Source organism: Quercus lobata, chromosome 5 (assembly GCF_001633185.2).
Source record: "Quercus lobata isolate SW786 chromosome 5, ValleyOak3.0 Primary Assembly, whole genome shotgun sequence".
NCBI classification, from domain to species: domain Eukaryota; kingdom Viridiplantae; phylum Streptophyta; class Magnoliopsida; order Fagales; family Fagaceae; genus Quercus; species Quercus lobata.
This window is the reverse complement of record NC_044908.1, coordinates 35,448,845-35,460,866: the sequence shown is the minus strand read 5'-3', so window position 1 is coordinate 35,460,866 and position 12,022 is coordinate 35,448,845. Positions and strand designations below refer to the sequence as shown.

The following is a 12,022-nucleotide window of genomic DNA, read 5'->3' as shown; positions in this document are numbered from 1 at the left end:
TCGACCTTGTTAAACTCCGTCGTCCAAGCCATCCCTAATTATGCTATGTCTGCATTTAATGTTCCTAACAATGTTTGCAACAAGCTGGACTCGCTCTCTCGCAGATTTTGGTGGAAGCCGAAGAAAGCAGAGGGGAAATTCCTAGCCCTCACGGCATGGGATAATCTTTGTAAACCAAAATGTAAAGGAGGCTTGGGGTTTAAAAGTGCAAAGAAGATGAACAATGCGCTCCTAGCAAAACTCGCATGGTTAGTTGCATCTAAAAGAGACAGCCTTTGCATCTCAATCCTAAGAGCTAAATATAAAGTGAAGGATGACTGGCTTAGAAGAGAACCTGTCAAAGTGGCTTCACCAGTGTGGAGAGCCATTGAAGGAGTCAAGGATATTATTGTTAAAGGGGCATGTTATCTCATTGGAGACGGTTCTTCTATTAACGTCTGGCTTGATCCTTGGGTACCTTGGATTCAAGGTTTCATCCCAAAGCCTACACAACCTGCATTTGTTGAAACTCCTATCATGGTGTCCATGCTTATAGATACTACGGCTCATTGCTGGAATGAGAGCCAAGTATGCTATCTATTTGAGGCTGAATCTGCAGAAGCTATACTATCCATCCCCTTAACCGCCAGCCGCCAAGAAGACAAGCTAATATGGGTGCCTAATGCAAAAGGAGAGTTTACTTCCAAATCAGCATATAATATTGCTAACCCACACCCCAATCAAAGCTCCTTGAGTGACAAGATGTGGAAAAAGATCTGGAAAATAAGGGTGCCAGAGAGAGTCAAAATGCTGCTGTGGAGAATCGCGACAAATGCCATCCCTGTAAAAGAAGTGTTAGGCCAAAGAGTTGAGCTTGACAGCCATGAGTGCATATTGTGTCAAGATGGACAAGAAACTATCAGCCATCTCTTCTTCCATTGCCCTGTGGCTAGAGCGATTTGGTTTTCTGCTTGCTGGGGTCTGAGAGCTCATAACCATAACATCAGAAGCAATACAGATATCATAAAGCTGATCTTGAACCCTCCCAACCCCTCTGCTTCTGACATAGATGAAGTGCTCATCTCTTCAACTATGGCCTTCATTTTAGATGAGATATGGTACCTGAGGAATCAAGTAAACTTCCAAGATGGCACTGTTGATGCTCAATTATCCTGTAATCGTATCTGTCAAAGGGCTTTGGAATTCTCAAAGTTAGCTGATGTAGAGCATCTCACCCAGTTGTCACTCCCCATCTCATGGTCACCTCCCCCGAAATGAGTCTTAAAGCTCAATGTCGATGCAGCAGTCAGCAACTCCTTAACAGCGCTTGCAGTGGTTGCAAGGGATCATATAGGTACACCAATAAAAACTTGGATCAAACCGTACTGTAGTTGCCTCCCTGCCCAAGCCGAAGCTGCAGCAGTGTTTTGGGCAGTTAATCTCGCCTTAGCTGAAGGATGGACGAAGGTTGTGATTGAAGGAGATGCGAAAGATTGTTTTGATGCTCTTTCAGTTCAAGGTCTCCAGCCTAATTGGGTCATTAGTAACTTTGTTTGTGATATTCTTGCTTTAAGTAGGGCATTTTTTTCTGTTTCCTTTGTTTGGGTTAGAAGAGTCTGTAACTCTGCAGCTCACTATGCTGCCAAGATAGCTCTTAGGACCCCCTGCTCTATGTTTTTCCTTAAGGATAGTTTGCCATTAGAGTTACTAGAGGTTTGTAAGGCAGACTTCCCCCCTTGTTCTGCACTTTTTTAATGAAGTTCCATTGAAGTTTAGCAAAAAAAAAAATAATCCCTCCCCCCTGTTCCCATATATAGCAGAAACTCTTATCATAACCATTTTTGTATATTCAAGAATATTCTGGAGGAACACCTAACCTAACAATTAAGGCTGCGTTTGGTTCGCGTAAAAGCATTTCCGGAAAATATTTCATTTTCCGGAAATGCTATTTTCCGGAAAGGAAAATGTATTCAGGTGTTTGGCTGCGTCGGAATTCGTTTTACGGAAAATCAATTCTGGTGTTTGATTCGTACAAACATTTTACGAAAAATGACTTCCTTTTACAGCACCAACATTATCAAGTTCACAGCACCAACATTTCCCAACATTATTCTTCAACATCACAGCAAAATTCTACACAGAACAGTGGTTCCATCACAGCAAAATCACAATACCAAGTTCTACACATTGATCCCCTTAAACATCCATGAACACAGTTTAAATAAAAAATGGATAATTAAAAAAAAAAAAAAATATATATATATATATATATAAAATGCACATCGGATCCGATGTGCATGTGGATCGGACTTGTGTGTTTTACGGAGGTGGGGGTTCGGTGACAGTGCATCGGCGGTGAGGTGATGGGTGGATCGGAGCTCGAATCGGTCAAAGGTGGAAGGAAAAGTCACCGTGGGTCTTCCTAAAGCTTGGTGATCGAACTACCGTGAAGGATCGGCGGTGAGGTGAGCTCGGCGTGACCGGAGTGGGACGAAATCGGCGTTTGCTTCGTGACGAAATCGGCGTTTGGGGCGCTCGCTGATCGGCGTTTGGTTCGCTTTGTGATCAGCGCTGATCATTCTTTCTCTGGCTTGCTCTCTCTTTTGTTCGCTGAGTTCTTTCTTTCTGTGGCTCTCTCTCTCTTTTGCGCGTGTAAGGAAAATGTTTGAAGGTAAAATGATTCTGTAAAATGATTTCCGGGTCAAATGAGGCAAATTTTGGTCAAACGGAAATTATTTTCCGGAAATTCTATTTTCCTTAGCTGCCAAACACGTGGGTTTTACGGAAAATGATTTCCGGAAACAGTTTTCAGCCAATTCAAACACAGCCTAAACATTTTCTTGTTTTACTATAGAAACAATGTTATTTCTGGTGTCATTATTCTTGCTTGTTTAATGATTCATTGTAGGAAAATTAAAATTTATTTTATCGTAGACAAAATACATTTTTCCTATGTCATCCACCTTTTGTAACCACCTTTTGTAACCGGTAAAAATGTTTGGAATCTTTGCAAATAGGTACTCCTCATGTCCTATATCATACCATATGTATCCATGCACTCTCCAGGAGTGCCTCACGAGCAAACCTAACGTAGAGTCCGAATACCGCTTATTGCTGAAAACTGAAAACATTGTAGCAAAATAAGTTTTAAACGTGTAAATAATGCCATGAGACTGAGTTTTAAACAAAAATTTGTTGAAATTCGTACTTGCAAGTCCCATGAACAGTGCACAAAACCCACACAAAAAACACAGCCCATTCATAAATGCAAACGTGTGCAAACGCATTTTGGATCCAAACTAACACGTAATGTTGCTAGAACTGTGTTTAACATGTTGTAGAGAAATGATGTTGTAGCTCAAGATTTCAAGACCCTAAAGCCCCATTTGTTATGTGAGTTCAAACGTATGTCTTCAATTTTTAAACAACATTATACGTATTTCACAATATTACACGTATTTTCACACTTTTTTACACATATTTTCAAAAATACTAAAAACTATTATTTAAACATACGTACCAAACAAGCTTATTTTCCTTAAAAATTGAACTGCTTTCTCCTATTCAAAACACTTGTTAGTACCAAGGTCGTGATCTTGTAGCTTACAATGCAACATGATAAATACTGTCACTGGCTACATTGGCACTAGCCCAAGCAGAGCCGAGCACACCAAAATTTGCAAGAATAATAATATCATGCTCAAACAAAACTGTCTTCCTGCAGAACACAAGGGCAGGAAACCTTCTACATAGCTTATTGATAGTTAATGGTGATCTCTCTCGTTTGCACAGGTGAACTATTCTTCTATAGTTTGTCATAATTTTTTAAAGTAATATTAAGCAAAACGGGGGAAAGTAGAGCATATATTAAAGTGTTCAAAAGAAAATAATGAGAACCATTCAAGTTATAAACTAGTAAACACTCAACAAAAACTCCTAGTGAGATTCCACCAAATGGACAAAAAGTAAGGTCTCTATGGATAAAACATCACATCAAATCAAATTTTCTTAAGTTACTCAGTGAGACTTGACATGCTCCTGAACAATATGAAGAGCTTCATGAACCTCCCCAAAATCCTGCAAACCAATAGAAAATTCAGTGACTCCTTTTGATAGAATACTATAAATAGCATTACATGTACATGAATACTTGTTGGTTTCTTACCTTCACAACAACACAAGAGCAGCCAACTACCTTCCTAGCCTTTCCCTCAGAATCAATCTTGCACAACTGCATAGAGAAGTCACAAACCAACATGAGAGAATTACAATACAGCTTTGCCAATTTATATATATATCACAATTTCAGATTAAATAAACAATGCAAACCAAATAATGACTATATAACACCCAGCTAAAAGATGGAAACAAAACCACAAAAAAATGAGGGAAACAAACATTATAGGTATCTTACAAGTAAGTTTAAATGCTTGGGAGTAACTGCAGTTAACCACACTAGAGTGCTGGTTGGTTAAACTGTAAAAAGCTAGAAATCCAATACACTAACATATTTTACATTACTAGCTATTACAACTTACTTTCATAAGCAAGAATTTCTTATTTGGTACAAAAGCCAAAATTTTTTGTTCCATTGTACAAGTGGATGGAAAATTTTTTATTATATTTCATCATTCTAGATTCTAATCAGAACTAGAACAATTCAAGGATAGGTGCACCTCTACAATAAAGTCAGAACATTTTGCAATGATTGCCATACATCTTTGGTAACCACGGTGACTGTATTTTTAGGAAAAACTTCCTCTTTGCATAAACAACCAATACCAGAACAATAAGCAGAACTCCCAATTTGTCTTTCAATGTCCAGTTATTACCTTTAATCATCGTCAAAGTCTGTGAAGTACAGACACGACAAAATGGGCTGCAAGTCCGTGTCTGACATATGCTGGACACAGACACACATTTGACATGACTGCAAGCTTGTCCATGGAGTGTCCAAAAAATTAATTTTTGGGTAAAATGCAAAATTGACCCTCTAAGTTTCTTTAATTTCATTTTAGTTCTCTAACTTTACTTTTGTTCATTTCAGTCCTCTAACTTTCAAGTTTATTCAATTAAGGCTTTTCCATCAACTTTTGTTATATGTTGTGGTTAATTTTTCAATTTTATAAATTTTTCTTCAAATTTTTTAAATTAAAAAAATTCAATTATTGATTGATAAATATTTTCCAGATTTTTTTTTTCAAAAAATTTTAACAAAAGTTAACGGAAAGACTTTAATTGAATAAATTTGAAACTTAGAGGACTGAAATGAACGAAAGTAAACTTAAAGGACTAAAATGAAATCTGAAGAAAGTTAGAGAGTTAGTTTTGCATTTTAGCCTTAATTTTTTGACTGGGACAGTCTAGAAACAGTCAACCAAGGAATTTTTTTTTACAGGAAAAAAAGAAGAAAGAAAAAACCACATTGGAAAATTCAAAAATTCAAATAATACTAGCATCAAACTGATTCCCTCTTCCTCTCTCTCCCTTTGCACATCGGGCCTCAAGCAGCTCTCATTCATGGATCTGCAACCAGTCTCTCTTGCCCACGTGTCTAGCTGTTTACCCACTCTTATTTCGCAGTTAGGGTATCTAGAGCTCTTAGTATTGTGGGTTTTACTTTACTATTTTTAATCTTTTAGTTTTTAAATTTTATTTATTTTTAAATGGCTACAGAGTTTGGGGCTTTTACTTCTATTGGGGTCTGGTTATGGACTATAGATCTAATTGTATATGGGCTATTAGACTCACATATGGGCTATTATTATGAATAAAGTATTTTTTGAAAATCATGTAAGGAAAGACTTAAAGTTAATATTATTATTTAAACTATATATAATAAATATTATTATTTATTAATAGGTCTGATGAAAATCTTTTATTAAAATTAATGTTATAATGTCGATAGTTAACTTGTTTAGTTTCATTGTTTTATTGATTTTTAAATTGAAATATTTATGGTTATAATGATACTTCTTTACTATCTATTACTATTTTTAAATTAATTGATACCTTTTATTTATATAACCTGAAATATAGATAAATATGTCCAAAACTATACACAATATATCTAAAAATCCGTATCCACAACATGTCATGTTACCATATAGCTTGTCCTGTGTCATGTTGGTGTATGTACTTCGTAGGGCTAAGCTTTTAACTTAAAAATGTCTTATATAGGACAACACACAACCACCATTTTACATCCAAAAGGCAAAGGAGAATTAAAGTATCCAAACAAAGAAAACACAAAGCATCAAAAACTTCCTAATGAATGATACTTACACCAGCCCACTCGCCAAGGGTCTTTGCACTTGGGACTGTCATCAAGCTTACGTTGTGGTCAGCACAAAGTCCTTTAACCAGTTTAACATAATCGGGCTGGTTGCAGTCCTCTGCCAGTACACAAAGTTGGGCAGCATGCTTCTCGATAACTTTTGCACCTTCATGAAGGCCTCGAGCAAGCCCCCCATGAGCAAGTGATTTTCTAAGCACAACCTGTAAGGCAGTCATGATGTCCATGGCCTCCCCTAGAGGAGCTGCAGCTGGTGCCTCAGCTGGAACAGCAACCTCTTCACTGCTCATGGTATAAATTGAAATCAGTGAGTAACCCATAAACGACAATCATCTCCTATCTCTCCCACAGTCAACACACATTCACATAGAACATATACAAGTTCCTTTGATTCTTGTCAAAACAAAGAGCTAAGAGTTTTTATTTATAGATCCATTGCTTTGAACAGTCATTTTCATCTCAATAAGTATACCCAACATGGGTCAACCTTCTAATTCAATAACATAAGGTCTAGGTAATCCAAGTGCCACTATTAAAAGTGTATAAATGAATTGTATCTACAAGCCTAGAAAATATGACTTTCTAACATTAACTCCCAATTGACTCAAAACAGTAGCCTAATCTTCAGTCTTTAGTGCAACAAAATCCAAAAAATTATTCACGTTACTTTGTTTTCAAAAAATCTTAAAAACAACAAGACGGTAGCAGCCCAAAATTAGTCATTATAATTAAATTTCAAAAAAAAAAAGAAAAGAAAAAAAAAAGAGATACATTAATCGATATTCAAAACATGTTCAGAAACAGAAGTAAGATTGAAGGGAAAATCATCATACGATTGCTTACCCTGACATTGTCGATGCGTAAAAATACTCTTTAAAGTTCCTGAAATAACACAAAAAGATGAAGGCATAAATATCAGATCCCAAGAAATTACAGCTTACAGACAGAGACAACGAAATAGAGAGAGAGAGAGAGAGAGACCTTGAAGAAGAAGAAGAAGATGAGGACGCGGCAGCAGCGGCAGCCGAAGCAGCAAGCAAAAGGGTGTGTGTTTTGGCGACAAAAGAGAAGCGAAATGAAAGGATTTGATAAACGACGTATTTTATATGGCAAACCCTAAAACCCTACTTCTATTCTTTTCTTATGCCACCGATAGTGGGCCGAGATTGGGCTTGGGCTTGGGCTGCCTTCAAATGTCCAAAGGAGTAAGGCCTGTCAGCATCCCTTAATAAATTATTAGTGGTGGCAGAATTGGACTAGACCTGTAAATCTGATACAACACGATACAAAATTAGCAAGTTATGAATTGAGATTTAATGAGTTCGTGTCATATTCGGATTGACATGATTGACCCGTTTAACAAACGGGTTGTGTTAGTTTTCAACCCATTGAACTTGTTTGATCTGTTTGGTCCATTTAATTAATAACATTTTACCAATACATTCTTTAAACTTAAGTATATAAACTTATTAGTTGTTGCACTTTCTAACATATTGTGATTAATTATTTGTAAAATTAAGATATGTTTTAGTTTTGAATGATTATTTGTGATGTAGTTACTTGTTAATTTTGAATTTTATATTAAAAAAATATTTATTTGTTTCTTTTTTTATTTTTTTTTATTTTGATAAACAAGTTAACACGATTGACCCATTTAATAAATGGGTTATGTTAGGGTTGAGAAATATTGACCTGTTTAATAAATATGTTGGGTCAGTATTGAGCCGTATAGTCGGATTCTCATGAGTTGACACGACACAGTGTTGACCCGTATAATTTAATACTCATGGTTGATACGACACGAACCTGACACGCGAACACGAATTGTTACCCTTAATAATTATTGAGGATAGTCTAGCTTTCTAGTTTTATTTTAATGGAATATGTCGTTCCACAAAAAAAATAAAATAAAAAAATAAAAAAATAAATAAAATAGTGGAATATGTTAGTTCCTAGGATAAAGTTATGGACACAAACATTTTGACAATGAAGCCTAACCTACAACCAATTCATAAATGGGACTGTCAGGTTTTCAATGACCGTAAAACGCAACAACCCTCTAATTAGGATAAACGAAAAGTATTCATCTATAGGGAAAAAAATAGAGTAGACGTGCTTAACAATTAGTAAACTTTTAATTGTTTCCCGATATGGGGTTTAATTTACACTTAGTGTAACTTTAAAAGAGTTACACATTTTTTACACCATTGATTTTTATTAAATTTAAGGGTGGAAAAACACTAATAATCATATCATTTATTGTCCTAAAAATTAGTGATTAACTGCATTAAAGTATTTTTAAAAAGTAATAATAAATAAATCTCTCCGGCCACGTTATTTTTTTCTTCATGTCTCTCTTTTAATTTTTTTTTTTTAAATCTTTATCTCATAAGTTGCTTCCATCAACTCTAACTTGTTGCAATCCAAATTAGCTCGCAAACATGGCCAAAAAACTCCTAACGGAATTTTAGGCAGTGCAGCAACCTTCTCTACCACAGTCCACACCGATCCGAGTTCTTTGGAGAGCTCCTATCTTGGACATGGTAAAGGTCAATTTTGATGGTGCACTATTCAGTTGGGAGCAAAGATCAAGGCTTGATGTTGTTATGGCTAGATGTTTTAGTAAATTACACTACTCTCATGTTAAGAGAGAGGGTAATATGGTTGCTCATGTTTTAGCTCATTTTGTTTTAAATGTTTTAGATTATAGTGTGTGGTTGGAGGATGTTCCACCACAGTTTCATTTTTGTGTTTTTACAAACTTTGATGGTATTCATTGAATAAAAGGCACTACGTTGATTCTCAAAAAAAAAAAAAAACTCTAACTTGCTAGAAAAATTTTGGGACAGTGAAAAAGGGGTAAGAAATAGTGGCGATTGCACCAATGGTGAGAAAGCAAGGAGGGAAGTTTTTGTTCGTGCCTAGGCGGAGCAAGCCATGAGAGATAAGTTCTGGAACAAGAATTGACCATGAAGAGATTGGGGTGTTTGGTAGTTGGTACTACTCGTGTTGCACAGAGGAGAAAAGGATAGTGAAGGACAGAAAAACTGAAAAAGATTACAAGAAGCAAAACATTACCAAACTAAAAACCTCCACTATTAATGTCACATGCTTCAATTGTATTTTCAAATTAACCACAAAAGCATTAACCTCAACAGTTTCATTCAAGGTACTAACAATAGCATTTTCAAATTGGCTCCATATAAAAAAAAAAAAAAAAAAAAAATTGGCTCCATATCTTACCCTTTAACTATAAGGCCATAAAACTGCTATCAGTTTCATCAAAAGACTATAAGAAAGGAAGCTTATTGTATATTTGTATTGTGTCTCTCAAGGTTGTGGGCCTTTGACGATGAAAGGCCTTAGGATAGGTACTAGCTGCTATTCATTATTATTATTATTTGAGAGAGAGAGAGAGAGAGAGAGAGAGAGAGAGAGATGAAGATTCAGGAAGAGAGAGATATGATGATGAGAGATTTTTATTTATTTATTGAAAGCTCAATTAGTGTGAAAACACTAATGCTTGTTTAGACCTCTAATTTTAAATTACAACTTAATTGCTTTTACTCTAACTTATTTAAGTGCAAAATAAGAGTAAACGAAGCACAATAAACCGGAACTACTCTAGTGCATAAACATGAGTGTTAAACAATAAATGTAAAGCACAAAGAGTAAGGGAAGAGAGATGCAAATACAAGATAACACCAAGATGTGTTATCGAAGAGGAAACCGAAGAACTTGGCGAAAAATTTCTCCGTGACCTTCCAAGTCAAAATCGATCCATTAGTGAATAAGTTGGAGTACACGAATATTAAAAAGACCCTTCAAGCATAATCTATCCAATGTACTTAAGCCCTCCAAGTTCTTACTACTAACGGACTTCTCGAAATTTTGTCTTTACTAGCTATCCGGATCCCACAATACCTCCCGATTGCATCCGCCAAGCCTCACCGGCTTCTTTTGGCAAATCTCCAAAGTTTCCTAAGTTCCAAAACACTCTCTACACTTTGAATAAGTGTAGGTTGTGTTTGGGTACAAATCTCCTCTCAAGGTATAATAATGGGAGAGGAGCAGCAGAAGATACTACAAGGATTTGTCACTAAAGGATGAGTGGCTCTCTCTCTTTAAAACGTGGGTGTGTTGTGTTGTAGAAACTTATTTAGAGTTTTCTCTCTGAATAGTCTTCTATTTACTTTTGTGGGTAATGAGGGTATATATAGTATGGGTGAAAGGTATAAGAGTCAAATTTAAAATCCTCTAGGCAGAGAGTTTCACAGGTAACTCGCAAGATGGCCTTTCTTGCGAAGTACTCATGAAATACAGCCTAACACTTGACTTTTTAGCTTCCAGCATGTGCTTCTCACGTGGGTTCACGGGTTCCTTTACTTGCGAGTTTCTTGCGAGCTAGTCGTGAAATTGTATTGATCTTCATTGCATGCTTGATTCTTCACCAACTTAATACTAAACCCAATATAATAAAATCCCACAAAATACAAAGAAATAATTTATTACAATTACAACATTCTTTGTTATGAAATAAAACTAACATAAAACATAATTGTAAATCCCAACTTTACATTTATTATTATTATTATTATTATTTAAGATAAAAGCTAGAGTGTAAATGCAATTTATTACTAATTTGTAGGAGTAACAATGACTTGACATGAGTGTTTCTCTACCTTTAGATCTAATAAATATCTGAAAGTTCAATTAGTGTATAAACACTATGAACGTTTAGACCCCTAATAACAAAATTACCAATTCAAGTTTTATGACAAACAATAAGAGTGCGGAACATGAACAAGCTTAATACAGAATTGATAAACAATCTAAATCAAATAAAATCACATTCACAGCAGAAATCAAATGGTAAAGATTAAGGGAAGAGAGATGCAAATACAAGGACAACACACGATGTGTTATCGAACAGGAAACCAAAACCCTTGGTGTAAAACCTCTCTGCTGCCCTCCAAGCGGTAAGTAATCCACTAGAAAATGTAGTTGGGATACATGAACAGTAATAGACCCTCCAAGCCTAATCTACCCAATGTACCTAAACCCTCCAAGCTTCTTGCTCCAACGAGGTTGCGTCGAACCTATTTCTTTTCTAGCTTCCTGGATTCTGCTACTTGACCATAGCATCGACTAATGTGAAATTGGTTTCTTCCTAACTGCTTCCCAAAGCACCAAACAATCCTATCACATAAATGGATATGGTGAAAAAAGGTTTTGGTAATAAACCTCTTAAGGATTTAACAATGGAGAGGAAGAGAGTTGAGGAATTTGAAGAGTCTCTTAATGAAGATTGGAGATGAATCAATCTTGTTTTTCTCTAGGGTTTCTCTCTCAAAATTCTCTCTAGAAACTTTCTTTCTTTCATGGGTATAAGGGGTTACTAAGGTGAGAATGGAATGTGAAGAGTCAGGTTTTTCAAAACAGGGCTGGCTCGTGGCTTAACCTCGCGGCTTGAATGAGTTGCGAGTTCCAGCCGCGAGGTAACTGAACAGCCAGTTGTCCTAGTTTGTTCTGTAGTGCTCCAGCTAGCATGACGTTTCAACTTCTGGTATACCTGGCACGTGTGCAGCTTCTAGCGGCTTGCAGCTGCGAGTCACCCGCGAGATCCAGTTGCGAGGCCCTGTTTTTTTTGCACACTCTTGAGCATTTCTTCACACTATCTCGCTCACTACCCTTACAAGAATCCCACCTAAATACATGGTTACTAAATGCTGAAATACAAGCAAATTT

General features: G+C 36.2%; 1 protein-coding gene across 2 annotated transcripts; it reads right to left on the bottom strand.

Annotated features, from left to right (window-relative positions):
• Positions 1-3,815: 3,815 nt before the first annotated feature.
• LOC115992384 (40S ribosomal protein S12) lies at positions 3,816-7,379 on the bottom strand. 2 transcript variants are annotated; one of them, XM_031116569.1, is made up of 5 exons: positions 7,256-7,379; positions 7,118-7,156; positions 6,265-6,556; positions 4,145-4,210; positions 3,816-4,056 (listed from the first exon to the last, which is right to left on the bottom strand). In XM_031116569.1, the coding sequence occupies exons 2-5, from the start codon at positions 7,123-7,125 to the stop codon at positions 3,997-3,999; spliced, it is 426 nt and encodes a 141-aa protein (XP_030972429.1). In that variant the 5' UTR covers positions 7,126-7,156; positions 7,256-7,379; the 3' UTR covers positions 3,816-3,996. The 2 variants fall into 2 exon arrangements, with proteins under 2 accessions (XP_030972429.1, XP_030972428.1); XM_031116568.1 differs by lacking the exons at positions 7,118-7,156; positions 7,256-7,379 and having other exon boundaries at positions 6,265-6,609.
• Positions 7,380-12,022: the final 4,643 nt, after the last annotated feature.

What these genes read in the sequence shown, in the direction of transcription:
- LOC115992384 (XM_031116568.1), bottom strand. Translation starts at nt 6,594, where the DNA reads ATGGGTTACTCACTGATTTCAATTTATACCATGAGCAGTGAAGAGGTT. An exon ending in CCCTTGGCGAGTGGGCTGGT is followed by an intron (nt 4,211 to 6,264) that starts GTAAGTATCATT and finishes TTCTCTATGCAG; the next exon opens with TTGTGCAAGATTGATTCTGA. An exon ending in GCTCTTGTGTTGTTGTGAAG is followed by an intron (nt 4,057 to 4,144) that starts GTAAGAAACCAA and finishes ATTGGTTTGCAG; the next exon opens with GATTTTGGGGAGGTTCATGA.